The sequence below is a fragment of the Oryctolagus cuniculus genome, chromosome 11 (genome assembly GCF_051225735.1).
Source record: "Oryctolagus cuniculus isolate XC-2025 breed Fujian yellow rabbit chromosome 11, ASM5122573v1, whole genome shotgun sequence".
NCBI classification, from domain to species: Eukaryota; Metazoa; Chordata; class Mammalia; order Lagomorpha; family Leporidae; genus Oryctolagus; species Oryctolagus cuniculus.
Window position 1 is genome coordinate 22,377,762 of NC_142877.1, and position 24,511 is coordinate 22,402,272.

The following is a 24,511-nucleotide window of genomic DNA, read 5'->3' on the forward strand; positions in this document are numbered from 1 at the left end:
GGATGCTCTGATCTGTCACTTCTCTAGTCAGAGGTAAGAGCCACTCCTCACTGTCCAGTGTTCTCTCAGCACCAAACCCCCAAACAGTGATTATTCTTTTGGGCACTAAAACTATGCAGCTAGGTATCTTAATATCTTTTTGACACTAACTTCAAATACTGTAATAAATAAAATATTTTTCAGGTCTCTGAAAGAATAATTTCCTCAACTTTGAAGAAATAAAAAGCAATCAACAGGAAACATGAGCAGACTGAAACACAGCGGTCCCTTCCTTATCTGTGGTTTCATTTTCCACGGTTTTACAGAAGTCTGGAAATATTAAATGGAAAATCCCAGAAATAAAAAATTCATTGTCTTCAGTTTTATGCCCTCCTCAGTAGCATGAACTTCACAGCACCCTGCCCATCCCACTGGGAGGTGACTCTGTTCCCTGTGTGGTCCATCCACACTCCACACTCCACACTACCTGCTCCTTAGTCAGTAGCTGCTGCAGTTACCAGATCAACTGTCACAGTACCAAAGCGCTTGCGTTCCAGGAAACCTCATTTTATTCACTAATGGTCCCAAAGCCCAAGAGCAGTGATGGCTGCAATTCAGATGTGTCAAAGAGAAGCTATGAAGTGCTTTAAGTGAAAAGGTGAAGGTTCCTAACTTAACATGGAAAGAAAACAATCACATGCTGAAGCTTCTCAGATCTACACTAAGTTGTAATCATTCATCTCTTCCTGTGACTAATCTGGAAATCAAACTATCATAGTTGTATATGTATAGAAAAAAAACAGTAAACACAGGTTTTGGCACTATCTGTGGCTGCAGGCATCTAGTAATGATCTTGGTACATGTTTCCCGGAGATAATGGGGGAAAACCTATTCACAAAAAGGTCATTCAGATATTAAAAATACAAAAATCGACAGCCGGGGGCTAGGACTGTGGCGCAGCGTGTTAATGCCCTGGCCTGAAATGCCAGCATCTCATATGGGCGCCGGTTCAAGACCTGGCTACTCCACTTCCGATCCAGCTCCCTGCTATGGCCTGGGAAAGCAGTAGAAGATGGCCCAAGTCCTTGGGCCCCTGCACCTGCATGGGAGACCCGAAAGAAGCTCCTGGCTCCTGGTTCCAGATCGGCCCAGTTCTGGCCGTTGCAGTCAATTGGGGAGTAAACCATCAGATGGAAGACCTCTCTCTCTCTCTCTCTCTCTCTCTGCCTCTCCTGTCTCTGTATAACTCGGACTTTCAAATAAAATAAATATTAAAAAAAAAGGTAAAAATGTCCATAAGTGGGTGAGCAATTAAATCACGGCAAGTCTGCATTCCGTAAGTTTAAACAGACATTACAAAGAATGAACTAGCTCTGTATTTACTGATATGGATAATCTCGAGACAACAGGAAGTTGCCAGAATATACCATATAAATAAATTGCTTGTGAGAATACTTTAAGGTTTATGGCTATAGGTTAAAGAAAAGACATTACAGGAGCCAAAGTTGTGGGCAGATGGTCGAGATGCCACCTTGCGACCCCAGCATCCAACATGGAAGTGTCAGTGCAAGTTACGGCTGTTCTGCTTCTCATCCAACTCACTACTGATGCACACGGGAAAGCAGCAGATGGCGGCCCAAGAACCTGGGTGCCTGCAACCCATGTAGGAGACTTGGATGGAGTTCTGGGATTCTGAGTTCAGCTTCGCCAGCCCTTGGCTGTTGTGGTCATTTGGGGAGTGAACAAGCAGATGGAAGCTCTCTCTCTCTGCCTCTTCCTGAATCTGCCTTTCAGGTAAATAAATAAATACTTTTAAAAAAAAATACTACATATATGCATGCAGGAAAAAATACTTGAAAGCCAAAGAATGGCTAAGTGGAAGGAGAGCAATCTGCTAACACACAGTGCTGGTGAACCCTTCAAGGCACATCTCCGCCCTGGCCTCCACAAAAATCACTAAGCATTTATGCCACAAGATGGCAGAACTGCCCCAAACACCAGAGCTGGGTGTGGAGCAGCAAGCAGCCTCCTCCTGGCCTACAAGCCTCCTTCTCGTCAATTTCTCAGATAGTGACTCCATCACTATCTGAGAAACACCAAGGCTGTGGCATCTGCTAAGGACAGCAAACACTAAACAGTGACTGACGCAGCATCCAGGCCTCCAGAGGCCTCGCTGGATGTTTCTATGTTGATTCCGCCCTATTTCCTGCTTACTTACGTAATACATTCCTGGTCAGTGAGTTTTCAACCAGCTCCCTCTCCCCCGGCAATCTTTCTGGGTTGTCCTGTACTTACCACTAAACCCCAGGAACACCATCAAGTTCCCAGATCCACATATTTCCTTCTCAACTACAGGATTCCAGAGGCACCAGCTAATCCTGGAGCACTAACGCCACTTGTACCACACACTGCTCGTCAAACCCAGCCACGTATCAAGGCGCTCTCTCTGCCCTGGGAGCAGAGCAGTTCTACGTCCCACCCTGCGCAACGTCCCTAAAGGGAAGGGCCCTCTTCACTTTATCTGTGCAGCATCCAGCATCTGACCAGAGGAAATTAGGTCCTAAGGGGAAGACAGGAGCTGCAGGCTGCATCACCAATCAGTAAGAAGTGCGGACCCTAAGTCACTCCTTCTTGACAAGTATTAGATCCTTTGTCTACAAAACAGGGAGAACACAAGGGTACCTCAAAAAGTTTGTAAAAGACAGAATTTTAAAAGTTTATTTTTGATACACAAAAATTCTGAGACTATGAAGGGTCCTCAAAATATTCAAGGAAAATGAGTATTATGAAGAAACTACAAATAGATTTCAAAATTTTTTGTGCCAAATAAACTCAATTTTTAATTCCCTTTTCCATTAACTTTTTCTAGTATCCCCATAATGAAATGTCAGAAGTAATCTAAATAATTAAATAACGTCAGCAGGGTCCAGGAAATAAAATATGGAATAGTCATATGATGAAACAAAATTATACATAATTGTAAAGACGACAGTAACTGATGTGGAAAAATACCATATACGTAAATGCCAAGGCACTAAATATAATTCGATTCTTGCGTTTTTAGCAAGTTTTATGTGTACATGCGTATGTGTGTTTTATATGCAGAGGTTACATCTGGAAGGATGGAACCACACACCAAATTGTACAGAGGTCCTAGAAAGAGAAGGAGGCGAGATAAAGGAGAATTTTTTACTTTTAATTTGTTTTAATTTTTCTTAGCATACATTAGCTGTGAAAGTTACAGCAAAAAAGACAAAATGATTCTGTATAAAATAATTTCTTAAATTCTGTGTAAAATAATTTCTATCTGCATTAATTCAAAAAGGAGCTGTGAAAACTCATCAAAAATTAGTATCTGGGGCCAGCGCTGTGGCTAATAGGTTAAGCCTGCGGCACCAGTATCCAATATGGGCTGCTGCACTTCCAATCCAGCTCCCTGCTGATAGTCTGGGAAAGCAGAAGATGGCCCAAGTGCTTGGGCCCCTGCACCTACGTGGGAGACCCAGAAGTTCCTGGCTCCAGGCTTTGGATTGGCCTCGCTCCCGCCATTGCACCCATTTGAAGAGTGAACTAGCAGATGGAAGACCTCTCTGTCTCTCCCTCTCTCTGTCTGTAACTCTCTCAACTAAATAAATCTTTTTTAAAAATTAGTATTTAATATTTTTATGCTGAAAAATAAAATTTCATTTAAAAGTCAACTTTACCCAAAATCTTTCATTTCTTTTTCCTTCTGACTTGAAACTGATGACCATACTAAACCCAGAGAGTCTGGAAAGATCTGAAGATTCATGCCATATTACATATTTTTCAGAAAAGAAAATTAATGAGTAACTTATATAAGTTTGAATATTTTAGAAAACATTAAAACATCTTTCTATAATAGTTTTGAAAATAGATGCTTTATCTAACCATATGTAGACCTTTTCAAATCCTCATAGCCAAAACGAATCTTAGAAACAGAATCACTGCATGAAAAACATAAGACAAGGACCAGCATTGTGGCAAAGCAGCAGGTCAAGCTGCCACCTACAAACAGTATCCCCTTATCAGTGCCAGCTCAAATCCTGGCTTCTCTACTTCCAATACAGGTCCCTGCTAATGCGCCTGGGAAAGCAGAGGAAAATAGCCCCGAGTACTTGAGCCCCTGCTGCCCATATGGAAGACATGGATAGAACTTCAGGCTCCTGGGTTCAGCCAGGCCCAGTCCAGGCTGTTACAGCCATTTGGAAAGTGAATCAGCAGATGGACAATCTCTTTCTCTCTGTCTCTTTCTCTCTCTCTCTCCCTGAAATTCTCCCTTTCAAATAAATAATAAATCTTAAAAAAAAGAAAAAATTGGACATACTTGAAACTGTGTTTGAAGAAAGAATTGCAATGTCATGGCAGAAATAATTAAGCTAGGCAATCATCAACCGAAAGTGCTATTCACCATTTATTAACTGGAAGGACCCAGAACATTCTTCAAAGGAAGTACCTCCCTGAGATCAAAGAGATCATAAGTTACTCATCTTTGTATATTTTCCTACTATACCATCCAACTCTTTCCTCTCCCCTTCAGAGTCCTGGCATATAGGAAATGCTTAAGTCATCACTGGAGGAATGACCTAATGAGGACGTATCACCCACAGTTGTACTGACATAAAAACACTTCCGGTGGATCTGACTGCTCTGGCTGGGAATAAAAAAGTATTAAATAAAAGTGCGCTGAATGAAGGCCCTGAGGGAGGAATGTACCTGCTGGGCTTACAGGATAGCAAGGCGGCCATGTGGCTGCGGTAGAGTCAGCAGGAAGGAGAGACAACAGGTGGCCAGAAGCAGCAGGGCCATGCAGGCCAGTGTAGGGACCTGAGGCACTCATAGCCAAATACTAATATTTCTGGGCTGCGGGAGACAAGAATGTTAGTTGTATTATTCTTGTACTTGTCTGAGATTGTTTCCAAATTTATGAATACACAAAAGTTACTCAAATAATATACTAAACGAACATGAAAACATTGTCATAAGTGAAAGGCAGTAACTAAATAAATCCCTGGTGACATTTGAAGAAAGGCCTGATTTAAAATATTTCGTGGTGGTAAAACAGAAGGACATCCTTGTTTTTAGGAATACTTTAAAAGATTAAAGGGAATAATAAAACAAATATAGTAAATTGCAAACATTTGGGGAAACTGGTTCATGATATATTCTTTACACTACTCTTTTATAACTCTGAAATACATTCAAATTTTAAGACTTCTTTAAAGTATGGGTGGGTGGGGCGAGCACATAGCAGTTAGGGTGCTTCTTTGGAAGCTTGCATCCCACACAAGGGGCTCTGGCTCTGAATGTCAGATCTGCTTTCAGTTCCAGCTTCCTGCTAAGGCGTCATAATGGCTCAAGTACTTGAGTCTCTGCCAGGCAATTAAGGAGATCCAGATTGAGTTTCAGGCTTCTGGCTGCAGCCTGACCCAGCACCGGCTGCTGTGGGCATGTTGGGAGTGAACCAGCAGATGAAAGATTCCTCTCAGTCTCTCTTTCAAATAAATAAAAGTAAATAGAGGGTGGTATCCGGCATAGAGGTAAAGATGTTGCTTGGAATGCTAGCATCCTGTCAGAGTGCCTGGCTTCCAATCCTGCTTCTGCAATGCTGTAGACATATAGTTACTAAGGTATAAACAATCACATTAATGACATTTAAGTAGTTGATTTTTTTTAACTTTTGGGCAAGGTAAAATTTTCTGTTTGCAATTACGTTACTTTTACTATTTGGAATTTGCCTTCCTAGAAGAAAGACAAAAAATTCAAATCTTACATTGTTAAATGTAAGATTAGGTTACATTTAATACAAAGGAGCATACAGAACTATAGATTTCAGGACTGATAATATTCACAAGTAGGTTGGTGACTACCTTCTCTGTCTGCAACAGCACAGCAGGAAATGTATTCCCTCACATGGAGTAACAAGCCCCATCCGTTACTCATTGGGCAAAGCAATTCATCCATCAAGACTCAGCTTAAAGGTAAAGTTCCCCAAATAAGATGGTCTTCAGTCAGGCACTGAGTCTGAATAATGCTTGTATCAACAACGCCTAGCACGAGGCCTGTGACTTAGCAGGTGCACAGGACACTTTGAAGTGACCAAGAGAAGATGTACACCCAGAGCCTCTGCAAACACGTGTTCAACATTTCCTCTCACCTGGCAAGATTTAACTGCAAGAAGACAATTTCACCCTACCTTTCCTATCTTGTTCAGTCATAAAAGAACTTGGGGGTAGGCATCTGACGTAAGGGTTATGCCACCCATTAGGATACCCGGGTGCCAGATGAGAGTGCCTGTGTTTGATACTCAGCCATACCTCCTGATTCCAGCTTCGCACTAACGAAGGCCCCACAAGACAGCAGTGATGATTCCTGCCACCCACAAGACCTAGACTGAGTCCCATCTCCTGAATTCAATCTGGCCCCTTTTCCTCCCACCAGCACTGCAGGCATCTGGAGAGTCAAACAGCAGACAGAAGTTGTGTCTACCTACGTTGCTGTCTCTGTTTCTCAAACTTGTCTGTACACTCTTCCCCAGACAACAACAGCAACCCACAAACATGTGTGCAAGCTTCTTCATTCTTTCTCTGGGCTCATGTGTAACCCAAGAAGTAATGCAGAACTACAGAACTCCAGTCACTGAGAAAGAAGGTTCTAGATCAGTCATGTTTAGGAAAGGCTGCTTGCCAAGTCCAAAACCATGTCATCAATAGAATGTCAGGAGATTTGGGGAAGTTGTCATGGTGTAGTGGGTAAAGTTGCTGCCTGCAACACCTGCATCCCATGTGGGCATCAGTTCAAGTCCCAGCTGCTCCACCTCTGAACCAGCTCCCTGCTAATGACTTAGGAAAGGCAGTGGAGCATGACCCAAGTGTCTGGGCCCCTGCCTCCCATGTGGAAGACTGGGATGACCATTGTGGCCATCTGGGGAGTGAAACAACAGACAGAAGATCTCTGTAACTCTGCCTTTCAAACAAATAAATAAACCTTTCTTTTTTTTTTTAAAGGGGGAAGGGTGGTGCTGTGGCATAGTAGGCTGTGGTGTTGGCATCCCATACAGGATCTGGTTCATTTCCCTGGCTGCTCCTCTTCCAATCCATCTTTCTGCTTATAGCCTGGGAAAGCAGTGGAAGATGGCCCAAGTGATTGGACCCCTGCAACCACGTGGGAGACCATGAGGAAGCTCCTGGCTTCTGGCTTCAGATCAGCTCAGCTCCAGCAGATGCAGCCATCTGGGGAGTGAACCAGCAGATGGAAGACCTCTCTCTCTCTCTGTCTCTACCTCTCTCTGTAACTTTGTCTTTCAAATAAATAAATCTTAAAAAAAGAAAAAAAAAAAAAACACCTCCACTAAGTCCACCTTCATCCAGAATACGGCTGAGCCTAGAAGAGGGCTATAATACAAACTCGTAGGGCTACACTGACATTTAAGGAATGTTAGAGGGGTGGGCATCTGGCAGAGCGGTTAAGATGCCACCTCAGACATCCACATGCCCTATCAAACTGCCTGTGTTCAAGACCTGGCCACACTCCCAATTCCAGCTTCCTGTTAATGCATACCCAGAGGAGTAGCAGGTGACAGTTGAAATAGTTGTGTCACTACCACCCACATAGGAAAAGCATACTGAGTGCCCAGCTCCCTGGTTTCAGCATGGCCCAGCCACAGCTGTTGCTGGCATTTGCAGCATGAGTGAGCAGATGGGAAGTCTCCATCTCCTTCGTTTTCAAAGAAAAAAGAAAAAATGTGCTAGGGTAGGCACTGGCATATCTGTCTTGCCCAATGTCAAAAATGACTGGCTTGTACACCCAGCTCCAGCTAATGCAAACCCTGGGAGGCAGCCGTGATGGCTCAAGCAGTTGGGTCCCTGCCACCCACATGGGAGGCCTGGATTCAGTCTGCAGCTCCCAGCTGTGGCTCCCCTCTCCCTCAGCTGATGCAGGCATCTGGGGACTGAACCAGCAGGTGACAGTTCTCTGTCTTGCTCTTTCAGATTCAAATAAATTTTAAAAAATTTTTCTTTGAAAGAAATGCCAGAATATACCTACATTAATTTCCTTCTCCCTTACCCTATCCCTTTCAATTTGTGACACATCAAACTTTCTAAAGTACACATTTGCTCATGTTTGTTTTCATCTACTTAAAAGGCAGAGTGAGAACAAGAGATCTGTTTTCTGGTTCAATCTCCAAATGCCCCATTTAGTCAGGGCTAGACCAGGCAATGCCAAGAGCCCAGAGAGCCATCCAGGTCTCCCACATCATTGTAGGGGCACTTGAACCATCATCACTACATTTGAGACTACATTAATAGGAACTGGATAAGAAAAGGAAGTGCCAGAGTTCAAATCAGCACTGATATGGAATAAGGATATCCAAAGCAGTGGCTTAACCCACTGTACCAGAACACCCATGCCCAAAATAAACATTTTTTTAAAAGGACCTCTGGGGGGCCAGTGCTGTGACATAGCAGGTAAAGCTATCACCTGTAGTGCTGGAAGCCCATATGGGCACCAGCTCAAGTCCCAGCTGCTCTACTTCCTATCCATCTCCCTACCAGCAGAAGATGGCCCAGGTGCTTGGGTCCCCCTCCCACATGGCACCCATCCTGGCTCCTGGCTTCTGATCATGTCAGCTCTGCCTGCTGTGGCCATTTAGGAAGCGAACCAGCAAATGAAAACCTCTCTTTCTCTCTCTCTGCCTCTGGCTCTCTGTAACTCTTTTCTTTTTTAAAGATTTTATTTATTTGAAAAACAAAGAAGGATCTCTGGCGGCTGGTGCTGTGGCATAGCAGGTAAAGCCTGCAGCACCAGCATTCCACATGGACACCCACTTCCGATCCAGCTCTCTGCTAATGCACCTGTGAAACTAGAAGAAGATGGCCCAAGTGCTTGGGCCCTCACACCCACATGGGAGACCCTGGAGAAACTCCTGGCTGCTGGCTTCCGCCTGGCCCAGGCCTGGCCGTTGTGGCCATTTGGGAAGTGAACCAGTGGATGGAAGAGCTATTCTTCTCTCTGTCTCTCCATATCTCTTTCTCTCTGTAACTCTTCCTTTAAAATAAAATAACAAATCTTAAAAGAAATTTTGAGGTGGTTTGTAATGTAATTAAAATAATTATAATATGGAGCTTAAAATATGAAAAATGCATGTTAATAAAAAATATAGGGGCCGGTGCTGTGGCGCAGCGGGTTAATGCCCTGGCCTGAAGCGCCAGCATCCCACATGGGCGCCGGTTCTAGTCCCAGCTGCTCCTCTTCTCTTCCAGCTCTCTGCTATGGCCTGAGAAAGCAGTAGAAGATAGCCCAAGGACTTGGGCCCCTGCACCCATGTGGGAGACCTGGAAGAAGCTCCTGGCTCCTGGCTTTGGATCGGCCCAGCTCCAGCCGTTGCAGCCAACTGGGGATTGAACCATCGGACTGAAGACCTCTCTCTATCTCTCTCTCTCTCTCTCTCTCTCTCTCTGCCTCTCCTCTCTCTGTGTAACTCTGACTTTCAAATAAAATAAATAAACCTTTACAAAATATATAAATAAAATAAATATAAATCAATAAGTTATATGTGTAATAAGTATATCCACATATTCATAAATTCACCAAAAAAAAACTATAAACACATAAAAACCTCAATCTTATTAAAAAGTATACAAGTGGAAAAAGTGAAATCTTATTTTCAGCATTAACATGAATGGGAGAGTACTTAAAAGATCAGCTCAGCTCTGGCCATTGCGGTCACTTGGGGAGTGAACCAACAGAATGGAAGACCTCTCTTTCTCTGGCTCTACCTCTAATTCTTTCGAATAAATAAATTTTTTAAAAAAATTAAAAACAAGCCTAGAATTATTCTAATTATATTTTTGAAATAATAAAATCTTAATTTCCTCCCTACTTTATAAATGCATAGAAAAAGATCTGGAAACATCAGACTAAATTTAGAAGTTACCCCAGGTTAAAAGAGTGGGATACAGGCTTTAGCTTTGACTTCTAAAATCGCTATATTGTTTAGAATTTATTTTTATGATCAACATATTATTTGTATATTGCTTTTTTTTTTCTTTGACAGGCAGAGTGGACAGTGAGAGAGAGAGAGACAGAGAGAAAGGTCTTCCTTTTGCTGTTGGTTCACCCTCCAATGGCCGCCGCAGCCGGCGCATCCCGCTGATCCGAAGCCAGGAGCCAGGTGCTTCTCCTGGTTTCCCATGCGGGTGCAGGGCCCAAGCACTTGGGCCATCCTACACTGCACTCACAGATCATAGCAGAGAGCTGGCCTGGAAGAGGGGCTACCGGGACAGAATCCAGCGCCCTGACCGGGACTAGAAGCCGGTGTGCCGGCGCCGCAAGAGCCTATTGAGCCACGGTGCCAGCCTGTATATTGCTTTTGAAAAAGGAAAGTTAAAATACACACACACAAGAGGAGGTTTAGATGTGCTTCATTCACCTCAGAAGATAGATCAAGGTTTCCTCAGGGCCAGGGCAGTGGTATACCAGGTTAAGCTGCAGCCTGCAATGCTGGCATCCCACATGGGCACAAGTTTGAGTCCAGGCCACTCCACTTCCAATCCAGCTTGCTGCTAACGCGCCTGGGAAAGCAGCTGAAGACAATCCAAGCCTTTGCGCCCCTGAACCCATGTGAGAGCCCTAGATGAAGTTCCTAGCTCCTGGCTTCAGCCTGGCCCAGCCCTGCTGTTGCGGCCATCTGGGAGAGCGCAAACAGCAGTTGGAAGACCTCTCTGTCTCTGTCTCCCTCTTTCCTCTTTATGTAACTCTGCCTTCCAAATAAATAAACACAAATCTTAAAAAACAAACAAACAAACAAAAAGATTTTCACATGAGCAGAACCACCTTGGTCTCTTCTTAACTACTTAATTACAATCATAAGATTACCAAAACTAAGAGCCGGGGTAAGAAATTTGGTATAGCAGTTAAGACGCTGCCTAGGATGCCCACCACCCACACTGGAGTTACTGGAGTGCTGGGTTCAAGTTCTGGCTCCATTTCCAGTTTCCTGCTAATGTACACTCTGGGAGGGAGCAGATGTTGGGCCCAGTGCTTAGGTCCCTGCCACCACACGGGAGACCCAGGCTCCTGGCTTTGGTCTGGCCCAGGCTAAGCTGTTGTGGACATTTGAGGAGTTAACCGTCGATGGAAGCATTCACTCTCCCTTTCTGCATTTCAAATAACAACTTTAAATAAAGAAAGTGAGAGTTCACATAACCATTGCATGTAAAGAGCGATCAACACAATAAGCAATCACTACAGAAAACCCCACCGTGAGGTCATAAGCACGTACAACTTCCTAAAGCTGTGGATTAACTTAAGGTGGATGTTTCTTTTCCAACAATGCTAGAACAGTTCTTACTGGAGGAACCTTTCCACATATACCCATTATAAACTCTGGAATAAAGCAGAAACAAAAAAGCAGACAGATGCTTGCAATAAAGGAAGAACACTAAATAAGCTTCCCAATTTTAAGACTCTTTTCCCAAAGGTAATAGTAAATAGCACTAGGTGGCTACAACTGAGAGAAGCCTTAAGTCTTCTAAAGAAACATAAGGGGCTGGAGCTGCGGCATAGCGGGTAAAGCCGTTGTCTGCAGTGCTACCATCCCATATGGGTGCCAGTTCAAGTCCTGGTTGCTCCTCTTCTGATCCAGCTCCCTGCTATGGCCTGGTAAAGCAGTAGAAGATGGCCCAACTCCTTGGGCCCCTGCACCCACGTGGAAGACCCGGAAGAAGCTCCTGGCTCCTGACTTTGGATTGGCGCAGCTCCAGCCGTAGCAGCCATCTGGGGAGTGAACCAGCAAATGGAAGACTTCCCTTTTTTATTTTATTTTTTTAAAGATTTATTTGAAAGTCAGAGTTACACAGAGAGAGAAGAGGCAGAGAGAGACAGGTCTTCCATCTGCTGGTTCACTCCCCAAGTGGCCACAATGGACAGAGCTGTGCCAATCAGGAGCCAGGAGCTTCCTCCGGGTCTCCCATGCGGGTGCAAGGGCCCAAGGACTTGGGTCATCCTCCACTGCTTTCCCAGGTCACAGCAGAGAGCTGGATTGGAAGTGGAGCAGCCAGGACGAGAGCCAGTGCTCACATGGGATGCTGTCACTGGAGGTGGTGGTCACACCCGCTATGCCACAGCGCTGACTCCTCCATTTCTTTCTCCCTCTTTCTCTTTCTCTCTGCCTCAGGCTCTCTGTAACTCTGCCTTTAAAATGAATAAATCTTAAAGAAAAACAAAGAAACCTAAGACAAAGTTCAGTGCAACTATAACAGCTGGAAAGGGAGGGAAATAATAGAAGAAAAGTTACACAAATAGGTGGTTCCAGTTCTTCCAAGGAAATTCTGCCTAGATCTTTGGCTAATGGATGAAGAGTTGCAAGCAGTCCAACAAAAACTAAAAGTGCATAGAGATCTCAATTACTGCCCATTATAGGAGGAAAAGCATTTGGACTCAGTTCAGACAAGCTCTTTAAAAAAACAAAAATCTGTATTCTTTAAGGAACACAATATAAGCTCCAAAATATACTGACTACAACGTAATAAACCAAAAAATTAGGTGTGTAGTAGGCATTGGGCTTAGCAGTTAGGAAGACAGCTGGGACACCTGCATCGCACACTAGAGTGCCTGGTTCATCCACTCATCCTGGGAGGCAGCAGGTTACGGCTCAAGCTATTGGGTCCTTGCCAACCACATGTGAGACTTACACAAAATTTCTGGTTCCTAGGAACGAGAGACAGAGATGTGAGCTCTGTCTCTCTCTCATCTTTCTAACAAGAACAACAACATTAGGTATATGAAGAAAAAGAAAAACATACCTCATGGTCATGAAAAAAGTCAACCAATAGGCCTAACCTCAAGATAATTAAGAAGCTAGAATTTGTAGATATAGAATTTAAAGCCGCTCATGAGGAGGGAATTTATTCTAGCAGTTAACATGTTGGCATCTCACACTGAAGTACCTGGGTTCAAGTCCTGGCTGTACTCCCTAATCTAGTTTCCTATTAACACACACTCTGGGATACCTGGGTCCCTGCTACCCACATGAAGACATGAATGGTGTTTCAAGCTTCCGGCTTCTGCCTAGCCTAGATCCAGCCATTGCAGCATTAGGGAACTGAACCAACAAATGGGTTTAACTCTGTCTCTTTACTCCTCTTTCTGCCTCTCAAAAAAATGGAAAAATTTTCAAAAATTTTCCAAACTAGAAACAGAGAAATAAAAATTTACTGGATGAGCCTAACAGTAAATTGGTATTAAGAAAAGAGAGAACCAGGAGGGGGGAAAAAAAGAAAAGGAGGCAGGTGCTGTGGCATACCGGGTAAGGCTGCCACCTGCAGGGCACTGACTGCTCCACTGCTGATCCTGCTTCCTGTTAATGTGCCTGGGAAAGCAGTGGAAGATGGCCCAAGTTCTTGGGCCCCTGTACCCACAAGGGAGACCTAGAAGAAGCTCCTGGCTCCTGGCCTCAGCCTGGCCCAGTCCCAGCCATTGCAGTCATTTAGGGAATGAACCAGCAGATAGATCTTTCTCTCTGTCTCTCCTTCTATGTAACTCTTACTTTCAAATAAATAAATGAATCTTCAAGAAAAATAAATTTCAGCACTTTACCCTTGGTAACTGACAGAACTAGACACCCCCTACCCCCAAAAAAGCCACAAAAATCAATGGAGATATTTACTGGAAAACACCATCTGTGACCTTGCCCTGACAGATAGAGAACACTACACAGCAATGGTGGCATACACACGCTTTTTCTATGCATATGGAATATTCACCAGGATAGATCAAATGGAAGGCCATGTCAGTCTCAACAGACATAAAGACGGAGAATCTCAGAGTGTGTTCTGACTCACGATGAAGTTACACTTGTTATCAGTAACAACAATAATCCTAAATTCTTAGAAATGAAACAACATACTTTCAAGGGCTTTTTCCTTGTAATTTTTTTCTAGTTCTTTTTTATTAAAAGATGTATTTATGTATTTCAAATGCAGAGTTACAGAGAGGCAGAGGCAGTGGGGGGTTGGGGGGAGAGAGAGATCCTCCATCCGCTGGTTCACTACCCAGATGCTGCAACAGCCAGAGCTGTGCCGATCCGAAGCCAGAAGCCAGGTGCCAGGAGCTTCTTCCAGGTCTCCCACAAAGGTGCAGGGGCCCAAGGACTTGGGCCATCTTCCATTGCTTTCCTAGGCCATAGCACAGAGCTCGATCAGAAGTAGAGCAGCCAGGACTGGAACTGGTGCCCATATGGGATGCCAGCACTGCAAAGCAGTGGCCTTACCTGCTACGCCACAATGCTGGACTTCCTTGTAATTTTTACTTTATTTGAGAGGCAAAGAGACAGAGACAGAACTCTTATCCACTGGTTCACTCTCCAAATGCCCATACTGTCGGGGTCTGAGCCAGGGCCAGAGACAGGAGCAGGGAACACAATCCATGTTTTCTATGTAGATGGGAGGAACCCAATCACATGAGCAATCACTGCTGCCTCCCAGAGTCTGCATTAGCTGGAAGCTGGAGACAGGAGCCAAGGCCAGGAGCAGAACCCAGGTACTCTGCTGTGGAATGCAGACATCCTAACTGCTGTCTTCACCGGCAGGTTGTACAAACACCCCAAAACAACATGGCTCTTAGCATCCCACGGTCAACAAATAAGTCACAAGTTTTTTTGAAATCAATAAAAATTAAAATAAAACACATTAAAATTTGTAGGATATGGCTAAAGCAATGCTTAATAGGAAATGTTTAATTTTAAATTTTAAAGAAACAAGATTTAAAAACGATGACCCAAGATTCTAAAAAAAGTTGAGTGAAAACAACTGAAATCAAAACATAAGTCAACCACATTTTAAATTAACAAACAATGGAGAAAACCAAAGTAAAAGGTTCTTTTCAAATATGAACAAAATTAATAAATTCTTAGTCATACTAACCAAAAAAAGAAAGGCAAAACAGGCTACTAAAATCAGAAATGAAAGGGATATAGCATAAAAATAAGAAAATACTATTAAAAGGTGAAAAACAACTATTAATAAAGTCTATTTTTTTAAATTCACAATCACAGCAGAAGTACATGTAAGAGGAGGATTATGTTAACTCTAAATATGAACCTTCCAGAGTGGAAATCTCTTGTAATTCAGCAAGAGGAGAAGTTGGTTCTGTTTTCATAGTGTTTTCTCCCATTGACTTGCAGTTCAACTCCAGGCCTGCAGCCCCCAATCCATTCCCAACGGAGTGGCAAGTTAGTGCAGATGAGACCTGGCCAGCTTCCAAAGGAGATTTCAACTGACCTAAGAGGGAGGGAAAAGAAAGCCTGAGGAACACACATGTCATCTGGGAACCAAAAGTCCCACAACACACTAAGAAAGCCAGTGACTACTTCAGAGGAAGCCATTCATCTCACAGCACACGGGAATATGTTAACAGATTCCAGAACACATAGGCAGGGCTGTAAGAATCTCAAAAAAAAAAAAAAAAAAAAGCGGATCAGTGACAGGAAGAAATGTGGGAAGTATCAACAAAAAGGAAGGCTTAAAAGCAATCTGTTTCCAATTCAACAGTTAGTGATATATTAAAAAAACCAACCACAAGCCGGCGCGCGGCTCACTAGGCTAATCCTCCACCTAGCGGCGCCAGCACACCGGGTTCTAGTCTGGGTCGGGGCGCCGGATTCTGTCCTGGTTGCCCCTCTTCCAGGCCAGCTCTCTGCTGTGGCCTGGGAGTGCAGTGGAGGATGGCCCAAGTGCTTGGGCCCTGCACCCCATGGGAGACCAGGAGAAGTACCTGGCTCCTGCCTTCGGATCAGTGCAGTGCAGTGGCCGCAGCGTGCCAGCCGTGGTGGCCCTTGGAGGGTGAACCAATGGCAAAGGAAGACCTTTCTCCCTGTCTCTCTCTCACTGTCCAAAAAACAAAAACAAAAACAAAAAAAAAACAACAACAACAACAACCACAAATGCCTCCAGAACATATCATCAGGAAAACGTACACATACAATTTGATTTCAAGACCATCTAATATCCTGTGGAAGGCAATGATTTAGCTTACTAAACAGGAAGCATGTTGGCAAGAGCATTCCAAAACAGACTGACTCACCTTCTTCAGATTCCTTGGTACTGGATGATGTGGGATGCAGAGGATCTGTGTCAACTCTAGAAACCAAATCTGATGTGACCAAGCCAGGATCTAGAATCTCATGAGTCGCACCAGTGCACAGTCTGGAGGACCTTCTCCTTGATAAGTCTTTGACAGTATTTTCCGAATAGTTTTTTGACTTTTCCTGGGCTACAAACCAAAAGAGAGTTGTAGTCAAGAGACCAAGAAGAAGCAATAACTACCACACATTGCTGGACTGGCTGTCTCTATTAGGGCTTAACAGGAAGACTTTCTGGAATGCTAAACTAGTGATAAAAAGAAATATCCTTTCCTAATTTATAGTTTTAAATAAGGGCAAAGTCTCTCTACTCAGATAGAGTTTCACTCTTTTAGGATTTATGATCTGAAAATATGCACCAGGTTATGCCCCAGTCTTCACAACTAAACATTATTTTGGGGCTTCGCAACATAAAAGTCTATGCACTAAGTTCCAAAGTCAGTAAGGTTCATAAGAAGCTTACTTAAAGCCACCACAAAGCCTTTTTGGAGCCAACATGGTATTTTTTAAAGTCAATAAATAGTGATTTTAAAGTTTAACTCAGCACATGAAAGCCATCCCTCCTAAGCCTTTTAATTCCCAGAGGAATTCCAAACCAAGCATGCCTTAGGAATTTGGAGATGATATCACTGAACCCAAATTAATACAATTTATACTTTGAAATTTTTTTTCTTCTAGCACAAACTCTTCCTGATCCAACCACACCCCAATCATATTAGCCCACGTGGTCAAGGACAAGCACTGGAGCCTTTAGAAAATAGAGGTGAGGTCAGACAGAGGCTGAACCAAATAATGCCAACTTTTAGTTGTGCACACATAAACTGGAAACTCACATGAATTTTTGTCAAGTCGAGGACGTTTTAAGGGAACTTCACTTCCTTTTGAAATTTTCCGTCTTCTCAATTCCAAGGTTATCGGTTGCAAAGTCTGGGAGTTTGAATCTACAGCTACAATGTATATAAAACCACACAAAAGAATATATGTAATTTATTATGTCTGGTCTTTCACTTTTATGTGCTATATTAACAAAACATATAAACATACACATGTACACATCTTTGCATTATAAGCAGACCCCCAAAACAGCATCCTTATTTAAGGTATAAGAAAAAAAGGGGAAAATAAATTAAGAAATTTCTTCCTTATGGATGATGCTGAGACCATGCAGGTCAACCTCTTTAATCTTTTTTAGTTCTCTCCTATGATCCAGCTTCAACCACATACTTCTTTCCTGAAATACTCTAAAGACAACATACCCCAGTGCCAGCACCATGGCATTGTGGGTAAAACTGCTGCCTGTAGTGCCAGCATCCCATATGGGTGCCAGTTCTAGTCCTGGCTGCTCCACTTCCAATCCAGCTCTCTGCTATGGCCTGGGAAAGCAGAAGATGGCCCAACTCCTTGGGTCCCTACACCCACGTGGGAGACCAAGAAGGTGGTCCTGGCTCCTGGCTTCGAATTAGCTCAGCTCCAACACTGCAGCCATCTGGGGAGTGAACCAGCGAATGGAAGACCTCTCTGCCTCTGCCTCTCTGTAGCTCTACCTTTCAAGTAAATAAATCCTTAAAAAAAAAAAAAAAAAAAAAAAAAAAGACGCCATACCCCATCATAACTACTTTAAACTATGAAGGTGGGGCCGGCGCCGTGGCTCACTTGGCTGATCCTCCACCTGAGGTGCTGGCATCCCATGTGGGCACCGGGTTCTAGTCTCAGCTGCTCCTCTTCCAGTCCAGCTCTCTGCTGTGGCCCAGGAGGGCAGTGGAGGATGGCCCAAGTGCTTGGGCGCCTGCACCCACGTGGGAGACCAGGAGGAAGCACCTGGCTCCTGTCTTCGGATTGGTGTAGTTCCAGCTGTAGCGGCCATTTTGGGGGTGAACCAACAGAAGGAAGACCTTTCTCTCTGTTTCTTTCTCTCACTGTCTATAACTCTACCTCTCAAATAAATAAATAAAATCTTAACAACAACAAAAAAAAACTATGAAGGTTTAAGGGCAGTAGCAAAGTTATTCTTATCACCATCAAATTTTCTCATTATAAGATCATCTATTCAATACTCAGGAAGTTTACCTTGCAGGCTAATTCCTAAAATGTGTGCACTGGGACTACAGTCTGGTTATTGTTTTAAGTCTCTATTTGCTAAATTAGTTATCTTGGCACTGACCCTAGTTTTGAGTGCCCCCAAAAAATGTCAACATTTATATTCTCTTGAAAACAATCCCAGAAAAATCTCAGGAGACTATGGTATTTGATAGTCAATGCTGCAGGCAAGGGTACTGATGCCTACCAAACCCAGTTCTGAGAAAACTTAGCAACGCAAATGCTAAATCTTCCTAAAATACTGTTTATTTAGAACCTATCACATAAGATTCAGAAAAGATCATTCAAAAGGCAGGAAGTAAGAATAAAAGAAATTGGGAAGCTTGGCAGGAAGGCAGGGCTAAGGAGTCCAAAGAAAGGCAAAAGGAGCACAGGGAAATGTAAAGGAAGAGGAAGGAAGAGGGAGGAAGGAGAGAAAGGGGAGAACAAGGGGGACAGAAGGGCAAAAGGCAGAGGGGCAGAGAGAAAACTCATCCGAGACCAGCAGCTTCAGGTCTGCCACGTCAAATGGCTGGAAGAGTCAGGACAGAGCTCCGAGGAAGCAAACCCAACGAGGGGTCAACTCCTCGGCTCTTCCTGTGTTCAATCTTCCCACGTGCCAGCATTATTTTGTTCCAAGTGGTGGGAACATGGAGATCCCCCATTCCAAGTTAAATACAAATACAAACAACCCTCTCCAGCTCAGATCCTGTTTCCAATCAGGTCTCCACAGTCTATGGAGCCCAAGCCTCTACTAAATCAAGGAATGAATTCCAGGCATTTTTTTTTTAAAGGGACAAGAACTAAATAGGGATTATTTAGCAAGCTGTCTTCCCTTTGTTACTATATATATATACGAGGCTAACTATACAGAACTTGAGTGTTTCCCACCCTCTTCTTATGGTAAAAATCATCTGGGAAACACATACATTCACAAGTCACATTCCAGGTCTTCATCTAGGGATCCTGCAAGGGAAGACTAAGACAAAACTAGAATCTGTTCTCATAAATCCCTCAGGTAGGGGTTAACAGTAAATTCAGAAAACATCCTTTCTCTAAATTTAAAGAAAAAAAAAAAGCAACCAACTGATAAAAGCAATCAACAGAACCTCCTTTTTCTTATCTGAGTGAAGTCACATGGGTTCTTGGGAGCCATCTGCTTGTTGGGGGTTGCTTGCGGGGGTGGGGGTGGGGTGGGATATAGGACTTGCCCAGGACAGTTTCCAGAGGCCACAAGCCACAGCATGAACTGCTAGAGGACAATCATTGTCAAAACACTCAATTCTCAGATTCCCTTTTTCCTAAACTGAGCACAGCTCTGCCAGTTCACATTTTTCCCTTCTTGCATAACTGCCCTTCCCTCACTTTACATAAAAAGGCCTCTCACTCATCCCACATCCCATGAATGTCATGGAATGTTAAACACCAGACTTTCTCAGCTGGGACTCCTCAGCTGAAGTCAGAAGAGAAAGGTTCTCCAGATTCTCCGGAGCGGTACCTATCCAGCACCACTCTCAATGCACAGAAGTTGGTCATTACAGATCAGGGATGCCTTAGGCAGTAGCACTTAATTCATTCTCAGCACTCTGCTGGGAAAGTCAGTGAATTTAAGGCCAGAGCTGTTAAACAGACACATTAAACCACAAATGCAAGACAAATGTACTTTAAATTATTTTAGTAGCCACATATAGACTTTTTTAAAAAGTGAAATTTTGGGGGTTGGAACGGTGACATAGCAAGTAAAGTAGCAGCTTGCAGCGTTGGCATCCCATATGGGCACCAGTTCGAGCCCTGGCTGCTCCACTTCTGATCCAGTTCCCTGCTAATGGCCTGGGAAAAGCAGTGGAAAATGGCCCAAGCCCTTGGGCCCCTGTCACTCATGTGGGAGACCAGGAAGAAGCTCCTGGCTTCTAGTTTAGGCCTGGCTCCACCCTGGCCAATGCAGCCACTTGGGGAGTGAACTAGCAGATGGAAGATTTCTGTCTCGCACTTTCTCTGTAACCCTGACTTCCAAATAAATAAACAAATCTTATAAAAGAAATAAAATTTAAAAAGTCTTAAGAATATATTTTATGGCTGGCACTGTGGCACAGAAGGTTAAGCCTCTGCCTGCAGTGTCAGCATTCCCTATCAGTGCCAGTTCAAGTCCCGGCTGCTCCACTCCCAATTTAGCTCCCTGCTAATGCACCTGGAAAAGCAGTGGAAAATGGCTCAAGTACTTGGGCCCCTGCCATCCCATGTAGGAGATCCAGAATAAGCTTCTGGCTCCTGGCTTTCGCCTGGCCCAACGTCAGCCATTGCAGCCCTTCGAAGAGTGAACCATCTTGGCCTTTCAAATAAATAAATCTTTAAAATTTTTATTTAACCTAATACAACAAAAATATTTCAATATGTAACCAATACAAAACACTTACTGAGATATTTTACACTTTTTTGGACTAAGTATTTGAAAACCAATGTTTTATATTTACAGTACACCTCAGTGCAGACTAACTACATTTCAGCTTCTTAACAGCCACATATGGCCAATGGCTACTATAGTGGACAGCATGGGTCTAGGCCCTATTTAGGGCTAGGGACAGTTCCAGCATGAGCAGCTCTTGAAAGTAAAACCCTGTTACAACCACAAAAGAGGAGTTTCCTTATTTCATCTAGGGAAAAGTCACTGTAATATCTAACTTCCCATCTTAAAATTAGAATTCAGAGGGGCTGGCGTTGTGACACAGTGGGTTAAAATCCTGCCTACAGTGTCGGCATCTCATATGGCAGCAGGTTGGAGTCCCGGCTGCTACACTTCCAACCAGTTCCCTGCTAATGCACCTGGAAAAGCACAGGAGGACGCCCCAAGTCCTTGGCCCCCTGCACCTACAATGGAGACGCAGAAGCTCCAGGCTCTTGGCTTCAGATGGGCTCAGCTCCTGCCCTTGCAGCCATTTGGGGAGTGAACCAGAAAATGGAAGACATCTCTCTCTCTCTCTAACTCTTTCAAATAAATAAAATAAATCTTAAAAAAAATTAGAATTTAGATATAAGGAGACTATCTTTTGAGAATGAATACTAACAGATTTATTTGAAGCAAATTAGATTTTTCTTTTACCCCAAGAAAGTAAGTATGATGTAGCAGTCCAGTTTGATAGAGAAGGCTGGCTAATATTTTACATCATTAAAAAATAATGAGTAAGCTAACTCTGTAGTTCCACAGTTTTGATGAGAATACATTTTATGTCAAATTTTGTATTTTAAATCTATACTGCAGCATTTACATGTTTAAGGAAAAAATAGATATTGCTTCAAAATGTGCTAAGAGAGTGACAGTTGTTCAATATTCATGTAAAGAATATGCAAGCAAATATGTCTGAAGACTGAGGCAAGCTTTTTTTTTTTTTTTTTTGAAGGATTTCAAAGTCAAATAGAGAAGGAGAGGGGGAGAGAGAGGGAGAGAGAGAGAGAGAGAGAAAGAGGTCTTCCATCCACTGGTTCACTCCCAAATTGGCCGCAACAGCACCAATCCGATGTCAGGAGCCAGGAGCTCCTTCTGGGTTTCCCACGTGGGTGCAGGGGCCCAAGGATTGGGTCATCTTCTACTGCTTTCCCAGGCCATAGCAGAGAGCTGGATCGGAAGTAGAGTGGCCAGGACTTGAACCAGTGCCCATGTGGTACGCTGGCACTGCAGGTAACAGCTTTACCCACTACACCACAGCGCTGGCCCCTAGAGCAAGTCTTTACCCTCTCAGTTAGGACACCAACATATTACATCAGAGTCTGTGGGTTTAGTTCCCAGCTCTAGCTCCCAACTCCAGATTCCCGCCAATGCAGAAATGATGGCTCAAGTAATTGGATTCCTGCTACCCATATGTGAGGCCCAGTTTGAGCTCCTGGCTTCTGGCTCTGGCCTAGCCTGCTACAACCATCCTGGGGAGTAAACCAGGAAATGGGAGATGTGTATATATGTGTCTGTGTGTCTATTTGTCTCAAATATATAAATAAAGAATATCTGAAGACAAATTCTACATATGTAACCATGGGCAGGTTCAGTTTAGAAATCTTCAAAGACTCTCAATGCCACTGATCTGGGAAATAAATATTTGGCTTAGCAAGGAATCGAGGTTTGTTTCATTCTTGGCCATTCTATAAGAATTGCAAATCTCAACTGCTTTTAATAACTATGTATTCGCTGGCGCCACGGCTCAATAGGCTAATCCTCCACCTAGCGGCGCCAGCACACCGGGTTCTAGTCCAGGTCGGGGCGCCGGATTCTTTCCCGGTTGCCCCTCTTCCAGGCCAGCTCTCTGCTGTGGCCCGGGAAGGCAGTGGAGGATGGCCCAAGTGCTTGGGCCCTGCAAGCCCAGGGGAGACCAGGAGAAGTACCCGGCTCCTGCCTTCGGATCAGTGCGGTACGCCGGCCGCAGCGTGCCGGCCGCAGCGTGCCGGCCACAGCGGCCATTGGAGGGTGAACCAACGGCAAAAAGGAAGACCTTTCTCTCTGTCTCTCTCACTATCCACTCTGTCAAAAAAAAAAACAAAAAACAAAAAACAAAACAAAACAAAACAAAAAAAAAAAAAAACACAAAAAAAACACAACTATGTATTCAGGGCCAGCGCTGTGGTGTAGTGGGCTAAGTCTCCACCTGTGGTGCCAGAATCCCATATAGGCGCTGGTACCTGTCCCAGCTGCTCCTCTTCCCATCCAATTCTCTGCTATGTCCTGAAAAAGCAGTACAAGATGGCCCAAATGCTTGAGCCCCTGCAGCCACCTGGAGGAGGCTCCCAGCTCCTGACTTCCAATCAGCTCAGCTCCTGCCATTGTGGCTATCCGGAGAGTGAACCAGTGGATGGAAGACCTTTCTCTGTCTCTCCCTCTCTGTGTCTGTAACTCTACCTCTCAAATAAATAAATAAAATCTTAAAAAAAAAAAAAAAACAACTATGTATTCTCCACTGTATCTAAACCCTCTAACTATCATTCTTACCAATTAACCATCTCAGCTTTTTATTTAGACTATAAAAATCTCCAATCAACAACCACTCCCTAGGAAATTCAAATTCAAACACACATGACTCCCTAGCTCCAGTGTTCCCTTGGCCCTCCCTCCTTTGAATGCTCATACCTTTTTACTTCTCCTCTAGGTCTCTGATGTCTATCTCACTAAAACTATTAATTCCTGGTCCCAGGTTCAGTTAAACTTAAACAGATTTTAAAAAACTCATTTGAATAGAAATAAGCAGAAAGCTTTATCACAGAAGCCCAAGCATCCAGCTGAAGCTCAGACATGGGCACATCTCTCAATTCAGTCTCTTCTGGATGTGTGATGCTTACATTCAGCTCCAGATAGGACTTGCATCCATGTCACAAGACGATTCAAAGTCAGACACAAAAACGGAGGACGGACGTACAGAGGTAACAGAGAACTAAAAAGGGCCACAGAAAAACACTCTGGCAATGCCCATTGCAGAGCCCATTTGGGAAACTCACCAGCAGGAGCTATGGAGGGGGGCCTGCCTCGTTTCCTTTTTGGCTCTCTTAAGTTTTCCTGCGGACTCTTCCCAATGTCACTGCCAGGCTTTTTATCCAGCTGGGTGTCTCCAGAGTACTCCCTGTCGTTTTCTGAAATGTTCTCCTTGTCCTCCTTCTCGTTCTCGGGAAGGCTCCTCTCGGACGCCTTTCCCTTTTCAGAACAGATTAACTTCCCTTCTTGGTCAGGCTGCCTGGAGCGCTTTTCTGTCTTCAAGGCTTTGTCCTCTTTGTCTTTCTTCACGTTCACCACAGCTTTTCTCTGCTCCTTAAACTTCTCTCGTTTGTCAGGAGACGAAGACAGATTTTTGTGATCTGCTTCTTTAGGCCTAGCATTACCCACAATATTCTAAAATGAGCAAAATAGCAATGAAACACACTTTGTGACTACTTGCAAGTACAAAAGTAAGAGGTTTTTTGCAAGCATATAAAGACAAAGTCAAGAAGAAAATATGCCAGGTCACATAACGCCAAACACCACTGAGAACATCCACCAGTACTCAGATTTGAGAACCAACCCTAAAGCTTAAAAAACAACTGCCGGGGCCGGCACCGTGGCTCACTAGGTTAATCCTCCGCCTGCGGCGCCAGGATCCCATATGGGCGCCAGGTTCTAGTCCCGGTTGCTCCTCTTCCAGTCCAGCTCTCTGCTGTGGCCCAGGAAGGCAGTGGAGGATGGCCCAAGTGCTTGGGCCCTGCACCCACGTGGGAGACCAGGAGGAGGCACCTGGCTCCTGGTTTCAGATCAGCATAGTTCCAGCCATAGCAGCCATTTGGGGAGTGAAC

The 24,511-nt window shown here is 44.0% G+C and overlaps 1 protein-coding gene across 21 annotated transcripts in view; it reads right to left on the reverse strand.

Annotated features, from left to right (window-relative positions):
- Positions 1–24,511, reverse strand: part of PHF20 (PHD finger protein 20) — a 141,637-nt gene that overhangs the window by 42,252 nt on the left and 74,874 nt on the right. For 16 of the 21 annotated variants that reach the window (XM_089306836.1, XM_089306837.1, XM_008255971.5 and 13 more), the window contains 4 exon segments: positions 23,687–24,074; positions 16,972–17,085; positions 16,081–16,269; positions 15,099–15,278 (listed from right to left, as the gene is read on the reverse strand). In XM_089306836.1, coding sequence (XP_089162962.1) covers positions 15,099–15,278; positions 16,081–16,269; positions 16,972–17,085; positions 23,687–24,074 — 871 coding nt within the window. 21 annotated transcript variants of the gene reach the window in all.